The sequence below is a fragment of the Oncorhynchus mykiss genome, chromosome 20, assembly GCF_057628025.1.
Source record: "Oncorhynchus mykiss isolate SJ-2025 chromosome 20, ASM5762802v1, whole genome shotgun sequence".
Classification (NCBI taxonomy): domain Eukaryota; kingdom Metazoa; phylum Chordata; class Actinopteri; order Salmoniformes; family Salmonidae; genus Oncorhynchus; species Oncorhynchus mykiss.
In genome coordinates, this window is record NC_143041.1 from 15,737,118 (window position 1) to 15,755,783 (window position 18,666).

The 18,666-nt window shown below is 47.9% G+C and overlaps 1 protein-coding gene across 1 annotated transcript in view; it reads left to right on the top strand.

Annotated features, from left to right (window-relative positions):
* LOC110498948 (neurotrypsin) overlaps positions 1 to 14,716 on the top strand; it is a 40,791-nt gene extending 26,075 nt beyond the window's left edge. The window contains exons 3-14 of the mRNA XM_036955741.2: positions 1,005 to 1,247; positions 7,134 to 7,272; positions 7,403 to 7,581; positions 7,685 to 7,832; positions 8,013 to 8,191; positions 8,351 to 8,492; positions 8,724 to 8,947; positions 9,049 to 9,190; positions 10,948 to 11,235; positions 11,323 to 11,445; positions 11,654 to 11,925; positions 12,087 to 14,716. Coding sequence (XP_036811636.2) covers positions 1,005 to 1,247; positions 7,134 to 7,272; positions 7,403 to 7,581; positions 7,685 to 7,832; positions 8,013 to 8,191; positions 8,351 to 8,492; positions 8,724 to 8,947; positions 9,049 to 9,190; positions 10,948 to 11,235; positions 11,323 to 11,445; positions 11,654 to 11,925; positions 12,087 to 12,709 — 2,702 coding nt within the window. The 3' untranslated portion in view covers positions 12,710 to 14,716. The remainder of the gene's footprint in view (positions 1 to 1,004; positions 1,248 to 7,133; positions 7,273 to 7,402; positions 7,582 to 7,684; positions 7,833 to 8,012; positions 8,192 to 8,350; positions 8,493 to 8,723; positions 8,948 to 9,048; positions 9,191 to 10,947; positions 11,236 to 11,322; positions 11,446 to 11,653; positions 11,926 to 12,086) is intronic.
* Positions 14,717 to 18,666: the final 3,950 nt, after the last annotated feature.

Here is an 18,666-nt window from a genome sequence, read left to right on the forward strand (position 1 = left end):
TGTGTGTGAGAGATAACACTGGTCCTGGCTATTGCAGCTCCTCTCTCTGTCCTAGCTATTAATCACAGGGTGTGTGTGTGTGTGTGTGTGTGTGTGTGTGTGTGTGTGTGTGTGTGTGTGTGTGTGTGTGTGTGTGTGTGTGTGTGTGTGTGTGTGTGTGTGTGTGTGTGTGTGTGTGTGTGTGTGTGTGTGTGTGTGTGTGTGTGCGTGCGTGCATGTATGTCTGTTTGTTTGGGTCTGGCAGAGTGTGAGTTGCTTAGTTACTATAGAGTTTGATCCTGCTACTCAATGGAATGTCTAATACATCTCTCTCTCTCTCTCTCTCTCTCTCTACTAATACTGCTCTAATTACTGCCTGGGAGATTATTGTTGTTGTGTGGGTGGGGGGTTTGGGGTAGCATAATTTTCATGTCAGCAGCAGTTTTATTTAGCCTTTGTTGTTTATGCCTCTTCCACTAATTCCCCCTCTACAGTACAGAGTGTACACTCCTTAGGGACCCTCAGACTACAGACTGTACCCTCCTTAAGGACCCTCTTCTGTGTGTCCTCCTTCATTTTGAGTAAGAATGGGAGTGGGAGGTGAAGGGATTTTAACATGGATCAGTTGAGTAACCGTATTACAGAGGTCCCCTGCTGTGTCATCGGAAAGTGGATATTAATACGTCTTGTAACTGTCTGTACATGAATATAGGAGAAGCAAGGCGATTTTCCATTTTGAATCAGGACTCTCCATCTCCCTCTCTCTCTTCAGCTCCTCTTCTCTGCCTCTTTCTACAGGTCCACTGCCCTGCTATGAAGGGTTTACAGCTCTACTGTAACATTGTCCCTTTTCTCACCTTCCACAACTGTCTTTCTCTATCTCTCCTCCAAGCTCCTTGCTCCTGTTCCAAGGGTTTTTCAAAGCTGGGTTACTAACATTATCCTCTCTCTCTCTCTTCCATTCTCTCTCTCTCTCTCTCTTTCTCGCTCTCTCTCTCTCTCTCTCACTCTCACTCTCTATTCAGCCCCTCTCTCCTGTTCGGAGGGTTTTACAGAGCTGGGTTACTATAACGGCTCTGTGTCTCAGACGGACTCTGGCGCTCTCTGCCTGCGGTGGACAGAGTTTCCAGACTACGTGCTGCAGTACCCTGGCCGAGGCCTTGGGGAGCACAGCTACTGCCGTAACCCTGACAGAGAGTCCAACCCCTGGTGCTTCTTCAGACAGACCTCTGGGGCCATCGGCTGGTCTTACTGCGACTGCCACCAGGGTAGGTCAACAGCACATATGTGAAATAGGCATATTAAATAAATGCAGTAGTTTGTGTGTATATACAGTACCAGTCAAAAGTTTGGACACACCTACTCATTCCAGGGTTTTTCTTTATTTTTACTATTGTCTACATTGTCAAAACTATGAAATTACACATGGTGAATCATGTAGTAACCAAAAAAGTGTTAAACAAATCAAAATATATTTTATATTTGAGATTCTTCAAAGTATCCACCCTTTGCCTTGATGACAGCTTTGCATAGTTTTGATGTCTTCATTATTGTTCGTCAATGTAGAAAATAATAAGAATAAAGAAAAACCCTGGAATGAGTAGGTGTGTCCAAACTTATGTCTGGTACTGTGTATATATATATATATACATATATATACAAAACTGTCAGGTGCGTGAATGAGGACCCAAAAGCGAATTACGGATGAAACGACGATAGAAGTTCGCGAAGCCGAGAAAGCGCTGCAGCTCGACGCGTGACTTAGGGGCGGGCCAATCAATGACAGCTTGGACCTTAGCGGGATCCATCTTAATGCCTTCAGCGGAAATAACAGAACCGAGAAATGTGACGGAGGAGGCATGAAAAGTGCACTTCTCAGCCTTCACAAAAAGACAATTCTCTAAAAGGCGCTGGAGGACACGTCGAACGTGCTGAACATGAATCTGGAGTGACGGTGAAAAAATCAGGATATCGTCAAGGTAAACGAAAACAAAGATGTTCAGCATGTCTCTCAGGACATCATTGACTAATGCCTGAAAGACAGCTGGAGCGTTAGCGAGGCCGAAAGGAAGAACCCGGTATTCAAAGTGCCCTAACGGAGTGTTAAACGCCGTCTTCCACTCGTCCCCCTCCCTGATGCGCACGAGATGGTAAGCGTTACGAAGGTCCAACTTAGTGAAAAACCTGGCTCCCTGCAGGATCTCGAAGGCTGAAGACATAAGAGGAAGCGGATAACGATTCTTCACTGTTATGTCATTCAGCCCTCGATAATCTATGCAGGGGCGCAGAGACCCGTCCTTCTTCTTGACAAAAAAAAACCCCGCTCCGGCGGGAGAGGAGGAGGGGACTATGGTACCGGCGTCAAGAGCTACAGACAAATAATCCTCGAGAGCCTTACGTTCGGGAGCCGACAGAGAGTATAGTCTACCCCGGGGGGGAGTGGTTCCCGGAAGGAGATCAATACTACAATCATACGACCGGTGTGGAGGAAGAGAGGTGGCCCTGGACCGACTGAACACCGTGCGCAGATCGTGATATTCCTCCGGCACCCCTGTCAAATCACCAGGCTCCTCCTGTGAAGAAGAGACAGAGGAAACAGGAGGGATAGCAGACATTAAACATTTCACATGAGACGTTCCAGGAGAGGATAGAATTACTAGACCAATTAATGGAAGGATTATGACAAACTAGCCAGGGATGGCCCAAAACAACAGGTGTAAAAGGTGAACGAAAAATTAAAAAAGAAATGGTTTCGCTATGATTACCAGAAACAGTGAGGGTTAAAGGTAGCGTCTCACGCTGAATCCTGGGGAGAGGACTACCATCCAGGGCGAACAAGGCCGTGGACTCCCTTAACTGTCTGAGAGGAATGTCATGTTCCCGAGCCCAGGTCTCGTCCATAAAACAGCCCTCCGCCCCAGAGTCTATTAAGGCACTGCAGGAAGCTGACGAACCGGTCCAGCGTAGATGGACCGACAAGGTAGTGCAGGATCTTGAAGGAGAGACAGGAGTAGTAGCGCTCACCAGTAGCCCTCCGCTTACTGATGAGCTCTGGCTTTTACTGGACATGAAGTGACAAAATGACCAGCAGAACCGCAATAGAGACAGAGGCGGTTGGTGATTCTCCGTTCCCTCTCCTTAGTCGAGATGCGGATACCTCCCAGCTGCATAGGCTCAGCTCCCGAGCCGGCAGAGGAAGATGGTAGTGATGCGGAGAGGGGGGCAACGGAGAACGCGAGCTCCTTTCCACGAGCTCGGTGACGAAGATCAACCCGTCGCTCAATGCGAATAGCGAGTTCAATCAAGGAATCCACGCTGGAAGGAACCTCCCGGGAGAGAATCTCATCCTTTACCTCTGCGCGGAGACCCTCCAGAAGACGAGCGAGCAAAGCCGGCTCGTTCCAGCCACTGGAGGCAGCAAGAGTGCGAAACTCAATAGAGTAGTCTGTTATGGATCGATTGCCTTGACATAGGGAAGACAGGGCCCTGGAAGCCTCCTCCCCAAAAACAGATCGATCAAAAACCCGTATCATCTCCTCCTTAAAGTCCTGATACTGGTTAGTACACTCAGCCCTTGCCTCCCAGATTGCCGTGCCCCACTCACGAGCCCGTCCAGTAAGGAGAGATATGACGTAGGCGACACGAGCAGTGCTCCTGGCGTAAGTGTTGGGCTGGAGAGAAAACACAATATCACACTGGGTGAGGAACGAGCGGCATTCAGTGGGCTCCCCAGAGTAACACGGCGGGTTATTGATTCTGGGCTCCGGAGATTCGAAAGCCCTGGAAGTGGCCGGTGGATCGAGGCGGAGATGGTGAACCTGTTCTGTGAGGTTGGAGACTTGGGTGGCCAGGGTCTCAACGGCATGTCGAGCAGCAGACAATTCCTGCTCGTGTCTGCCTAGCATCGCTCCCTGGATCTCGACGGCTGAGTGGAGAGGATCCGAAGTCGCTGGGTCCATTCTTGGTCGGATTCTTCTGTCAGGTGCGTGAATGAGGACCCAAAAGCGAATTAACAAACAGAGTTTCTTTAATGATGAACACACGTGGGCTCAGATGGACAGGTAGATTCCGACAGGACAGGACAAGGTTGCAGCAAACACGATGATAGTCTGGTTCAGGCATGAGACACACAAACAAGAATCCGACAAAGACAGGAGCAGAAACAGAGAGAGATATAGGGACCTAATCAGAGGGAAAAAGGGAACAGGTGGGAAAAGGGGTGAATGAGGTAGTCAGAGAAGACAAGGAACAGCTGGGGGAAAGAGGGACAGAAACGGTAACCTAGTACGACCAGCAGAGGGAGACAGGGTGAAAGGAAAGGACAGAAAGACACAACATGACAATACATGACACAAAACATTAAGAACACCTTCCTAATATTGAGCCCCCCCCCCCCCCCCCCCTTTTTGCTCTCAGAACAGTCTCAATTCATCAGGGCATGGACTCTACAAGGTGTCAAAAGCGTTCCACAGGGATGCTGGCCCATATTGACTCCAATGCTTCCCACACTTGGCTGGGTGTCCTTTGGGTGGTGGACCATTCTTAATACACATGGGAAACTGTTGAGCATGAAAAACTCAGCAGCGTTGCAGTTCTTGACACACTCAAACCAGTGTGCCTGGCACCTACTACAATACCCTGTTCAAAGGGATTTAAACCTTTTGTCTTGCCCATTCACCCTCTGAATGGCACACATACACAATCCATGTCTCAATTGTCTAACCTAAATTGTTTAACCTGTCTCCTCCCCTTCATCTACATGGATTGAAGTGGATTTAATGTGACATCAATAAGGGATGATAGCTTTCACCTGGATTCACCTGTGCAGTTCATGTCATGGAAAGAGCAGGTGTTTTTGATGTTTTGTACACTCAGTGTATATATATATATTGTGCATTCGGAAAGTATTCAGACCCCTTCACTTGTTCCACGTTTTGTTACGTTAGAGCCTTATTCTAAAATCTGGGTTAGGTTACCAAAACATTTCTGCAGCAATGAAGGTCCCCAAGAACACAGTGGCCTCCATCATTCTTAAATGGAAGAAGTTTGGAACCACCAAGACTCTTCTTAGAGCTGGCCACCCGGCCAAACTGAGCAACCGGGGGAGAATGGCCTTGGTCAGGGAGATGTTTATATATCTGGCATTACTCATCTCAAATGTATACACTGTATTCTATACTATTCTGCGGTATCTTAGTCACTTAATGTTTACATATATTGCATTACTCATCTCAAATGTATACACTGTATTCTATACTATTCTGCGGTATCTTAGTCACTTAATGTTTATATATCTTGCATTACTCATCTCATATGTATATACTGTATTCTATACTATTCTATGTATCAAATCAAATTTTATTTGTCACATACACATGGTTAGCAGATGTTAATGCCAGTGTAGCGAAATGCTTGTGCTTCTAGTTCCGACAATGCAGTAATAACCAACGAGTAATCTAACCTAACAATTCCAAAACGACTACCTTATACACACAAGTGTAAAGGAATGAAGAATATGTACATAAAAATATATGAATGAGTGATGGTACAGAACGGCATAGGCAAGATGCAGTAGATGGTATCGAGTACAGTATATACATATGAGATGAGTAATGTAGGGTATGTAAACATTATATGAAGTGGCATTGTTTAAAGTGGTTAGTGAATCATTTTTTTTCATAAATTTTTACATTGTTAATGTGGCTGGAGTTGAGTCAGTATGTTGGCAGCAGCCACTCAATGTTAGTGGTGGCTGTTTAACAGTCTGATGGCCTTGAGATAGAAGCTGTTTTTCAGTCTCTCGGTCCCTGCTTTGATGCACCTGTACTGACCTCGCCTTCTGGATGATAGCAGGGTGAACAGGCAGTGGCTCGGGTGGTTGTTGTCCTTGATGATCTTTATGGCCTTCCTGTGACATCGGGTGGTGTAGGTATCTTAGTCCACTCTGAGATCGATCATCCATAAGTATATAGTCTTAATTCATTCCAATTTAGAAATGTGTGTACTGGGTATATGTTGTGTAATTGGTTAGATATTACTGCACTGTCGGAGCTAGAAGCACAAGCATTTCGCTACACTCGCAATAACATCTGCTAGTCGCGTGTATGTGACCAATAAAATTTGATTTGATTTGAACCTGATGGTCACTCTGACAGAGCTCCAGAGTTCCTCTGTGGAGATGGGAGAACCATCCAGAAGGACAACCATCTCTGCAGCACGCCACCAATCAGGCCTTTATGGTAGAGTGGCCAGATCAAAGCCACTCCTCAGTAAAAGGCACATGACAACCCGCTTGGAGTTTGCCAAAAGTCACCGAAAGAACTCACACACCATGAGAAACAAGATTCTCTGGTCTGGTGAAACCAAGATTGAACTCTTTGGCCTGAATGCCAAGCGTCATGTCTGGAGGAAACCAGGCACCGCTCATCACCTGTCCTATACCATCCCTACGGTGAAGCATGGTGGTGGCAGCATCATGTTATCAGCGGCATTGACTGGGAGACTATTCAGGTTTGAGGGAAAGATGAATGGAGCAAAGTACAGAGAGATCCTAAATTAAATTCTGCTCCAGAAGGCTTAGGACCTCAGACTGGGGCGAAGGTTCACCTTCCAACAGGACAACGACCCTAAGCACACAGTCAAGACAACGCTGGAGTGGCTTCGGGACAAGTGTCTCTGGAGAGACCTGAAAATAGTTGTGCAGCGACGCTCCCCATCCAACCTGACAGAGCTTAAGAGGATCTGCAGAGAAGAATGGGAGAAACTCCCTCAAGAAGACTCACGGTTGTAATCGCTGCCAAAGGTGCTTCAACAAAGTACTGAGTAAAGGGTCTGAATTATGTACACGTTATATTTCAGTTTTTTATTTTTAATAAATTAGTAAATGTTTATAAAAACATATTTTTGCTTTGTCATTATGGGGTATTGTGTGTAAATTGATGAGGGAAAAAACAATTTAATCAAATTTAGAATAAGGCTGTAATGTAACAAAATGTGAAAAAGGTGAAGGGGTTTTGAAACTTTCCGAATGCACTATATATGACAAATAGCAAATAATTTGGACATAATATTTGGATTTGATGAGATTCCTGTCATGTGTCTTTCTTCCAGATTGTTGATTGGCTGATGTACCTGTCCATCTCTCCCTCTCCTAGGTGCAGCTCGGCTGGTGGGCGGGACATCGTCAGGAAGTGGACGTGTGGAGGTGTACCTGAATGGCCAGTGGGGGGCAGTGTGTGACTCTCATTGGACAGACAGAGATGCCAGTGTGATCTGCAGACAGCTGGGACTGGGGTAAGAGGGATGTGTGTGGTAGGAGTGTGTATGTTTGAGCGCCTCCTCATCAAGATCGGCATTGTAGTATCGCAGCATTTCCATTTCATCTGTAAGATGAAGATCTGTAAGATTGTGTGTTTGTCCTCAGTGAGATCGGCACAGCGTTGCAGAACTCCCGGTTTGGCTCGGGCTCCGGTCTCTTCCACTATGAGCGGCTGGGTTGCCGTGGTGATGAGAGCTCCATCAGCCAATGCCGGAGCAGGACATTTGTTACCGGGGATTGTAGCCATGGAAACGAGGCAGGAGTGGTGTGTGCTCCACCAGAAGGTCAGTAGAAAGCATCGGGAGCTAGAGAGAAGGGAAGAAAGTGCATATTGTTACGTCTTGACCCTACTTAGCATCCATATTGGGTTATTGTTTCCTCCCCTAGGCAGTGGTCCTCCTCTACGATTGGTTGGAGGAGAGGAAGACTTTGAGGGGCGTGTTGAGGTGTTCCATGGCGGTAGGTGGGGCTCTGTCTGCGATGACCAATGGGACGACAGAGATGCAGAGGTGGTCTGTCGACAGCTGGGCTTCGGGTGAATATGTGTGTGTGTGTGTGTGTGTGTGTGTGTGTGTTGTGTGTGTGTGTGTGTTTACTGCGCACAAGAGAGAGAGAGAGAGAGAGGAGACAGAGGGAATCTGTAGTAGCATTTATACTCAGCTAGAGGAAGAGTCATTATTGTGGTTTTGACACATTGATGTACACATGTGTTTAGGGGTGTGGCGAAGGCCTGGTCATGGGCCCACTTCGGAAAGGGCTCAGGTCCCATTCAATTGGACGCCGTAAGGTGTACAGGAAATGAACTCTTCTTGGACCAGTGTCTTCATGGAGACTGGGAACAACACAACTGTGACCATATGGAAGATGCAGGGGTGTCCTGCAGCCCCTACACAGGTACACACACACACACACACACACACACACACACACACACACACACACACACACACACACACACACACACACACACACACACACACACACACACACACACACACATATCCTGAAAACAGATATAACATGCACACAAATGACTGTGTGTGTGTGTTCCAGACGGTGTGGTCCGGTTGGTAGGAGGAGACAGTCCATGGGAGGGTCGTGTGGAGGTGTTCCACTCTGGGGACTGGGGTACGGTGTGCGACGACCACTGGACTCAACAACACGCACAGGTGGTCTGTCGACAGCTCGGATACAGGTGTGTGGGTGTGTACTTTCCTTTGCAGACATGGCCACACTTGGAAGAGACAATAGTGCCCGTGTTGAATTTCATTGTTGTTGATTCCTGTAACTAGGGAGTCTCCACTCTGTTCATGTTTTAAAGGTAGACTCAGTGATATGACAACATCATAAATGTCGGAGCTTTATGGTAATCAACAACTACCAAGTTGTACCTTGAAGTTGAAGTAATTTCGTGGTCCACCTCTAGGGGCCATGCAGACGTCATGGCTGACAGAACGTTTGGCGAGGGTTCCGGGCTCATCCTATTGGACGACGTTCGTTGTGAGGGGACGGAGTCATCCCTGCTGGACTGTCACCATGGCATATGGGGCCGTAGCGACTGTTCCCATGGAGAGGACGTGGGCGTCCGTTGCAGAGCCGGAGCTAAAGAAGAAGAGACCAATGAGGTCCCGGCTGTTGCACCTGCCACAGGTGAGCCTGACAATGTGGCCAAACTTCCATCCAGCCCTTTTTTTCTGGGGCCCAGTGACTACAAATAAATATGTGATTTGTATCATGTCTGTGTGTTGCAGGTCCCCTGGTGCGTCTGGTAGGGGGTGGTAGCCATAAGGAAGGTCGTGTGGAGGTGTATCTCCATGGAGCCTGGGGAAGTATCTGTGACTCAGGCTGGAGCAACCTGAACGCCGCCGTGGTCTGCAGACAGCTGGGCCACAGGTGAGTGTGTGTGTCTGTGTGCTTTAGTGTGCACAGACCTACAGTTGAAGTCGGAAGTTTACATACACCTTAGTCAAATACATTTAAACTCAGTTTTTCACTATTCCTGACATTTAATTCTAGTAAAAATTCCCTGTCTCAGGTCTGTTAGGATCACCACTTTATTTTAAGAATGTGAAATGTCAGAATAATAGTAGAGAGTGATTTATTTCAGTTTTTATTTATTTCATCACATTCCCAGTGGGTCAGAAGTTTACATACACTCAATTAGTATTTAGATTTATTGCCTTTAAATGGTTTAACTTGGGTAAAACATTTCGGGTAGCCTTCCACAAGCTTCCCACAATAAGTTGGATGAATTCTGGCCCATACCTCCTGACAGAGCTTGTGTAACTGAATCATGTTTGTAGGCCTCCTAGCTTGCACGCTTTTTCAGTTCTGCCCACAAATTTTCTATAGGATTGAGGTCAGGGCTTTGTGATGGCAACTCCAAAAACTTGACTTTGTTGTCCTTAAGCCCTTTTGCCACCACTTTGGAAGTATGCTTGGGGTCGTTGTCCATTTGGAAGACCCATTTGCGACCAAGCTTTAACTGATGTCTTGAGATGTTGCTTCGATATATCCACAACATTTTACAGCCTCATGATGCCATCTATTTTGTGAGTGCACCAATCCCTCCTGCAGCAAAGCACCCCCACAACATGATGCTGCCACCTCTGTGCTTCACCCCTCTTTTTCCTACAAACATAACGATGGTCATTATGGCCAAACAGTTCTATTTTTGTTTCATCAGACCAGAGGATATTTCGCCAAAAAGTACAATCTTTGTCCCCATGTACAGTTGCAAACCGTAGTCTGGCTTTTTTTTAATGGCGGTTTTGAAGCAATGGCTTCTTCCTTGATGAGCTGCCTTTCAGGTTATGTCGATATAGGACTCGTTTTACTATGGATATGGATACTTTTGTACCTGTTTCCTCCAGAATCTTCACAAGGTTCTTTGCTGTTGTTCTGGGATTGATTTGCACTTTTCGCACCACAATACGTACGTTCATCTCTAGGAGACAGAACGTGTCTCCTTCCTGAACGGTATGATGGCTGCCTGGTCCCGTGGTGTTTATACTTGCGTACTATTGTTTGTACAGATGAACGTGGTACCTTCAGGCGTTTGAAATTGCTCCCAAGGATGAACCAGACTTGTGGAGGTCTACAAATGTTTTTATGAGTTCTTGGCTGATTTCTTTTGATTTTCCCATGATGTCAAGCAAAGAGGCCCTGAGTTTGAAGGTAGGCCTTGAAATACATCCACAGGTACACCTCCAATTGACTCAAATTATGTCAATTAGCCTATCAGAAGCTTCTAAAGCCATAACATAATTTTCTGGAATTTTCCAAGCTGTTTAAAGGCACAGTCAACTTAGTGTATGTAAACTTCTGACTCACTGGAATTGTGATACAGTGAATTATAAGTCAAATAATCTGTCTGTAAAGAATTGTTGGGAAAATTACTTGTGTCATGCACAAAGTAGATGTCCTAACCGACTTGCCAAAACTATAGTTTGTTAACAAGTAATTTGTGGAATGGTTGAAAAACAAGTTTTAATGACTCCAACATAAGTGTATGCAAACTTCTGACTTCAACTGTATGTGTGTTGAAGTAATTGTGTATTCAGTCTATCCAGCATTTTCAATGTTTCTTATCAATTATCTCAGTCTATCATCCTCACACTCCCACCCTTTCTCCTCCCTCTCTCCCTCAGTGGTCATGCGGTAGTGGTGGGTGGTTTCGGTCGGGGAAAGGGTCCCGTCCACCTGGACCAGGTGAGGTGTAGGGGGAAGGAGGACTTCCTGGGGGAGTGTCCATCTCTGGGCCGGAGCCCTGAGGGCTGCAGACAGAGAGAGGATGCAGCGGTGAGCTGTGACCCCGCCCCCCAGGCAACAGAGGGCCAAGTCAGGCCAAGTGAGCGCACCTGTGGAGTGAGGAAGGTTGTGGAGGAAGGGAACGAGAGGAAGAGTGGAGTGGGAGGAGGAGGAGAGAATATACTCGGGTAAGAGAAGCTTTACCTACTGTTCAGATGTGCAGTACAGTATATCATACATGAGAACACATATACACATCTCCCCCTCTTCTCTAGCACGTCGTGGCCGTGGCAGGTGTCAGTGTGGTTGGGTTCTGAGGGGAAAGACGGCCATCCTATTTGCAGCGGAACTCTGATCTCTCCCTGCTGGGCCCTCGCCTCCGCTCACTGCTTCACCAGGTGAGAGCACTTCTCATTTGTCTTTTCTCCGCTCTTTTCTGGACATTTGTTTGCTCATTAGTTTTTGTTGCTCACGTCTTCTTTCTCTGCCTACATTTCTCCCCATCCAATTATCTGTCCCCCTTTTCAAAATCCTTACTCCCCCTATCTCTCCTTTGTCTCTCACTCTTTCTCCCTCACACTCCATCTCTCTCACTCCATCCTCTAGGTTTGGTATTGACCCGTCCCACTACGTTGTGCGCGTGGGGGGTTCTGACCGAACTCTGACCCTGGAGAAAGTGGTGGTCCACAGGAAGTTCAGGTCAGATCAGGGCCCTGGGGGTCATGACCTGGCCCTGCTGAGTGTGCCCAGCCCCAAGGGTCACTGTTTGACTTTTGACCCCCACACCAATGCTGCCTGCCTCCCCACCCCGGAAACTGCGGGTGGCAAGACCCCCTCCTCCTGCATCGCTGCGGTTACCGCAGGCTGGGACGGCCCAGGTACACCTCACCTTCCACTCCCTCAACTCTGATCTCTCAACTACATCCTCGGAGGACATTGATTTGTGGTTTATCTCTTTCCTTCCTACTGTACATCCAGTCTCCCCATTCGCTCACAATCTCTTACTCTTCCTCCAACCACTCCCCTTGTCCCTTCACAGATGCTGTGCTACAGTCCTGGGTACCCCTCCTGTCGTCATGGCAGTGTAAGAAGCGTTATGGGGATGGTTACTCTTCCCACGGCACGCTATGTGCCGGCAGCCCCCCTGACACACGCCGTCTCCACAAGAACAACGGTTGCCAAGGCAACTGGGGTGGCGGGCTGGTGTGCCAGGGAGATGAGGGGCGGTGGGTGTTGACCGGGATTGTCTCCGGGGGTTACGGTTGCAGTGACCCCTCAACCCCGGCCCTCTACACACGGGTCGGCCGGTTCCGGCGCTGGATCGAGGAGGTCACACAGCGGGAGCAGAACACACACAGTCAGGAGCACGAGGAGCTCACACACACGGAGGAGCGGAGCATACTCGCATACGTTTATGACGAGCTGCAACACACACACTCCCAAGAGCAGAGCACACACACTGATGATCAATTCATACACACACAGCATAACAATATCCATACACACGATCACAATGAGCATAAACACACTCACACTCACAATCTGCAAAGCAACACTCACAATGAGCTCAAACACACACACAATCAGCATGCACATACACACACTCACGATAAACACTCCCAGACCCGCGAAGCTGTCACTCACACACACGCCCTGGTCTGATCGATGACACGCCATTGGCTCACCGGCCGTGCCATGTGACTTTCCGAGGAAGAGGAGGAAGAATGGATGATAAAGGAGGAAGAGGAGGAGGACATGTTGGAAAAGAAGGAGGGGGAGAAAGAGGAAAAGACATCAGAGATCAGAGATCCTCCTCTCCCTCTGCCTCCTGACCCAGACGATGTAAACCTCTAATATTCATGTCAACTCTGTCTGATTATTATCATAACTTAGCTGTGGTGTGTGTGTTACGCTAGCTGTGGGGTGTGTGTGTAACACTAGCTGTGATGTGTGTGTGTTACACTAGCTGTGGGGTGTGTGTGTGTTACGCTAGCTGTTTGGTGTGTGTGTTACGCTAGCTGTGGGGTGTGTGTGTAGCGCTAGCTGTGGGTTGTGTGTGTAACGCTAGATGTGGTGTGTGTGTGTTACTCTAGCTGTGGGGTGTGTGTGTAACGTTAGATGTGGTGTGTGTGTGTTATTCTAGCTGTGGGGTGTGTGTGTTACTCTAGCTGTGGGGTATGTGTGTTACGCTAGCTGTGGGGTGTGTGTGTTACGCTAGCTATGGGATGTGTGTGTGTTACGCTAGCTGTGTGTTGTGCGTGTGTTACGCTAGCTGTGGGTTGTGTGTGTGTTACGCTAGCTGTGGGGTGCGTGTGTTACGCTAGCTGTGGGTTGTGTGTGTGTTACGCTAGCTGGGGGGTGTGTGTGTTACGCTAGCTGTGGGTTGTGTGTGTAACACTAGCTGTGGGGTGTGTGTGTTACGCTAGCTGTGGGTTGTGTGTGTAACGCTAGCTGTGGTGTGTGTGTGTTACGCTAGCTGTGGGGTGTGTGTGTTACGCTAGCTGTGGGTTGTGTCTGTGTTACGCTAGCTGTGGGTTGTGTGTGTGTTACGCTAGCTGTGGGGTGCGTGTGTTACGCTAGCTGTGGGTTGTGTGTGTGTTTTAAGCTAGCTGTGGGGTGTGTGTGTTACGCTAGCTGTGGGTTGTGTGTGTGTTACGCTAGCTGTGGGGTGTGTGTGTTATGCTAGCTGTGGGTTGTGTGTGTGTTACGCTAGCTGTGGGGTGTGTGTGTTACGCTAGCTGTGGGTTGTGTGTGTGTTTTAAGCTAGCTGGGGTGTGTGTGTGTTACGCTAGCTGTGGGGTGTGTGTGTTACTTTACCTGTGGTGTGTGTGTGTTTGTGTGTGTGTGTTATGCTAGCTGTGGGGTGTGTTACACTAGCTGTGGGGTGTATGTTACACTAGATGTGGTTTGTGTGTGTTACGCTAGCTGTTTGGTGTGTGTGTGTTACGCTAGCTGTGGGTTGTGTGTGTGTTACGCTAGCTGTGGGGTGCGTGTGTTACGCTAGCTGTGGGTTGTGTGTGTGTTACGCTAGCTGTGAGGTGTGTGTGTGTTACGCTAGCTGTGGGGTGTTTGTGTTACGCTAGCTGTGGGTTGTATATGTGTTACGCTAGCTGTGGGGTGTGTGTGTTACACTAGCTGTGGGTTGTGTGTGTGTTACGCTAGTTGTGGGTTGTGTGTGTGTTATGCTAGCTGTGGGTTGCGTGTGTTATGCTAGCTGTGGGTTGTGTATGTGTTACGCTAGCTGTGGGTGTGTGTGTTACACTAAATCCAATTTATTTATATAGCCCTTCGTACATCAGCTGATATCTCAAAGTGCTGTACAGAAACCCAGCCTAAAACCCCAAACAGCAAGCAATGCAGGTGTAGAAGCACGGTGGCTAGGAAAAACTCCCTAGAAAGGCCAAAACCTAGGAAGAAACCTAGAGAGGAACCAGGCTATGTGGGGTGGCCAGTCCTCTTCTGGCTGTGCCGGGTGGAGATTATAACAGAACATGGCCAAGATGTTCAAATGTTCATAAATGACCAGCATGGTCGAATAATAATAAGGCAGAACAGTTGAAACTGGAGCAGCAGCACAGTCAGGTGGACTGGGGACAGCAAGGAGTCATCATGTCAGGTATTCCTGGGGCATGGTCCTAGGGCTCAGGTCCTCCGAGAGAGAGAAAGAAAGAGAGAAGGAGAGAATTAGAGAACGCACACTTAGATTCACACAGGACACCGAATAGGACAGGAGAAGTACTCCAGATATAACAAACTGACCCTAGCCCCCCGACAAATAAACTACTGCAGCATAAATACTGGAGGCTGAGACAGGAGGGGTCAGGAGACACTGTGGCCCCATCCGAGGACACCCCCGGACAGGGCCAAACAGGAAGGATATAACCCCACCCACTTTGCCAAAGCACAGCCCCCACACCACTAGAGGGATATCTTCAACCACCAACTTACCATCCTGAGACAAGGCTGAGTATAGCCCACAAAGACCTCTGCCACGGCACAACCCAGGGGGGGGGGGGGGGGGGCGCCAACCTAGACAGGATGACCACATCAGTGAATCAACCCACTCAGGTGACGCACCCCCTCCAGGGACGGCATGAGAGAGCCCCAGTAAGCCAGTGACTCAGCCCCTGTAATAGGGTTAGAGGCAGAGAATCCCAGTGGAAAGAGGGGAACCGGCCAGGCAGAGACAGCAAGGGCGGTTCGTTGCTCCAGAGCCTTTCCGTTCACCCTCCCACTCCTGGGCCAGACTACACTCAATCATATGACCCACTGAAGAGATGAGTCTTCAGTAGAGACTTAAAGGTTGAGACCGAGTTTGCGTCTCTGACATGGGTAGGTAGACCGTTCCATAAAAATGGAGCTCTATAGGAGAAAGCCCTGCCTCCAGCTGTTTGCTTAGAAATTCTAGGGACAATTAGGAGGCCTGCGTCTTGTGACTGTAGCGTACGTGTAGGTATGTACAGCAGGACTAAATCAGAGAGATAGGTAGGACCAAGCCCATGTAATGCTTTGTAGGTTAGCAGTAAAACCTTGAAATCAGCCCTTGCCTTGACAGGAAGCCAGTGTAGAGAGGCTAGCACTGGAGTAATATGATACATTTTTTTGGTTCTAGTCAGGATTCTAGCAGCCGTATTTAGCACTAACTGAAGTTTATTTAGTGCTTTATCTGGGTAGCCGGAAAGTAGAGCATTGCAGTAGTCTAATCTAGAAGTGATAAAAGCATGGATTAATATTTCTGCATCATTTTTGGACAGAAAGTTTCTGATTTTTGCAATGTTACGTAGATGGAAAAAAGCTGTCCTTGAAATGGTCTTGATATGTTCTTCAAAAGAGAGATCAGGGTCCAGAGTAACACCGAGGTCCTTCACAGTTTTCTTTGAGACGACTGTACAACCATTAAGATTAATTGTCAGATTCAACAGAAGATCTCTTTGTTTCTTGGGACCTAGAACAAGCATCTCTGTTTTGTCCGACTTTAAAAGTAGAAAGTTTGCAGCCATCCACTTCCTTATGTCTGAAACACATTCTTCTAGCAAGGGCAATTTTGGGGCTTCACCATGTTTCATTGAAATGTACAGCTGTGTGTCATCCGCAGTGAAAGTTAACATTATGTTTTCGAATAACATCCCCAAGAGGTAAAATATATAGTGAAAACAATAGTGGTCCTAAAACGGAACCTTGAGGAACACCGAAATGTACAGTTGATTTGTAGCTGTGTGTGTGTGTTACGCTAGCTGTGGGTTGTGTGTGTTACGCTAGCTGTGGGTTGTGTGTGTGTTACGCTAGTTGTGGGTTGTGTGTGTGTTACGCTAGCTGTGGGTTGCGTGTGTTACGCTAGCTGTGGGTTGCGTACGTGTTACGCTAGCTGTGGGGTGTGTGTGTTACACTAGCTGTGTGTGTGTTACGCTAGCTGTGGGTTGTGTGTGTTACGCTAGCTGTGGGGTGTGTGTGTTACGCTAGCTGTGGTGTGTGTGTGTTACGCTAGCTCTGGGTTGTGTGTGTGCTACGCTAGCTGTGGGGTGTGTGTGTTATGCTAGCTGTGGGTTGTGTGTGTGTTACCCTAGCTGTGGGGTGTGTGTGTGTTACACTAGCTGTGGGGTGTGTGTATGTTCAGCTAGCTGTCGGGTGTGTGTGTTTCGCTAGCTGTGGTGTGTGTGTGTTACGCTAGCTGTGTGGTGTTTGTGTGTTACGCTAGCTGTAGTGTGTGTGTGTTTAATGCTAGCTGTAGTGTGTGTGTTATGCTAGCTGTGGTTTGTGTGTGTTACGCTAGCTGTGGGGTGTGTGTGTTTGTGTGAGTGTTACGCTAGCTGTGGGGTGTGTGTGTTACTCTAGCTGTGGTGTGTGTGTGTGAAGCTGGCTGTGTGGTGTGTGTTACGCTAGCTCTGGGTTTTGTGTGTGTTACGTTAGCTGTGGGGTGTGTGTGTTATGCTAGCTATGGGTTGTGTGTGTGTTTCCCTAGCAGTGGGTTGTATGTGTGTTACGCTAGCTGTGGGGTGTGTGTGTTACGCTAGCTGTGGAGTGTGTGTGTTACGTTAGCTGTGGGGTGTGTGTGTTATGCTAGCTATGGGTGGTGTGTGTGTTACCCTAGCTGTGGGTTGTGTGTGTGTTACGCTAGCTGTGGCGTGTGTGTGTGTTACGCTAGCTGTGGAGTGTGTGTGTTATGCTAGCTGTGGGGTGTGTGTATGTTAAGCTAGCTGTGTGCTGTTTGTGTGTTACGCTAGCTGTGCTGTGTGTGTGTGTGTGTTAAGCTAGCTGTGGGTTGTGTGTTTAACGCTAGCTGTGGTGTGTGTGTGTGTGTGTTTGTTATGCTAGCTGTGGTTTGTGTGTGTTATGCTAGCTGTGGTGTGTGTGTTATGCTATTTGTGGTTTGTGTGTGTTACGCTTGGTTTCGGGGTGTGTGTTTAACCCTAGCTGTGGTGTGTGTCTGTGTTATGCTAGCTGTGGGGTGTATGTTTGTGTGTCTGTGTTAAGCTAGGTGGGGGTGTGTGTGTGATATGCTAGCTGTGGGGTGTGTGTGTTTATGTGAGTGTTACGCTAGCTGTGGGGTGTGTGTGTTACTCTAGCTGTGGTGTGTGTGTGTTATGCTAGCTGTGGTGTGTGTGTGTTTTGCTAGCTGTGGGGTGTGTATGTTAAGCTGGCTGTGGGGTGTGTATGTTACGCTAGCTCTGGGTTGTGTGTGTGTTACGCTAGCTGTGGGGTGTGTGTGTGTTATGCTAGCTTTGGGTTGTGTGTGTGTTAAGCTAGCTGTGGGGTGTGTGTGTTACACGAGCTGTGGTGTGTGTGTGTGTGTTACGTTAGTTGTGGGGTGTGTGTGTTATGCTGGCTGTGGTGTGTGTTTGTGTGTTATGTTAACTGTGGGGTGTGTTTGTTACGCTAGCTGTGGTGTGGGTGTGTGTGTTATGTTAGCTGTGGGGTGTGTGTGTGATATGCTAGTTGTGGGGTGTGTGTGTGTTACACTAGCTGTGGGGTGTGTGTGTTACACTAGCTGTGGGGGTGTGTTAGTTATGCTAGCTGTGGGGGGGGTTACGCTAGCTGTGGTGGTGTGTGTGTTACGCTAGCTGTAGGGTGTGTGTGTTACACTAACTGTGGGGTGTGTGCGCGTATGGGTGCCATATGTGTGTGTGTGGAGGGGAGGTGGGATCCTATATTGATCATGTTTAGACAACATGTTTTTTCTCTGACAGTGGGGTTGGCTTTTTTATGGTTGGTCTTATGATGCCCTATTTAAATGTAAAGTCCATCCAGACTGATTGGTTATTCCTTAACCAGTCGTAAAAAAAAAAAATGCTGTTCTTCAAAAGCTGTTCTGGACCATCTAATACCACGGTTGTATTTCTGAAGATGCTATTTAATTTACCTGGTAAATGGACTGGACTTTCTCTTCTTTCGAATGTGAACTGGACAACTCTTCTTCTCTCCTTTCAAATAAACTGGCCATTCTTGGGGGCTTAAAGCCGGACTCTTTGGGGAACAGCAGTTAAGCCTTGAAGTGTGGGCCAGTAACCTGAGCTTAATGGTTCCAGTTCCCAGATTGCATCTGCCGCTGTGCCCTTGAGCAAGACACTTTACTGTTAGATCAAATTGCTCCAGGGATTCTGCACTGTGGCATACCCTGTGCC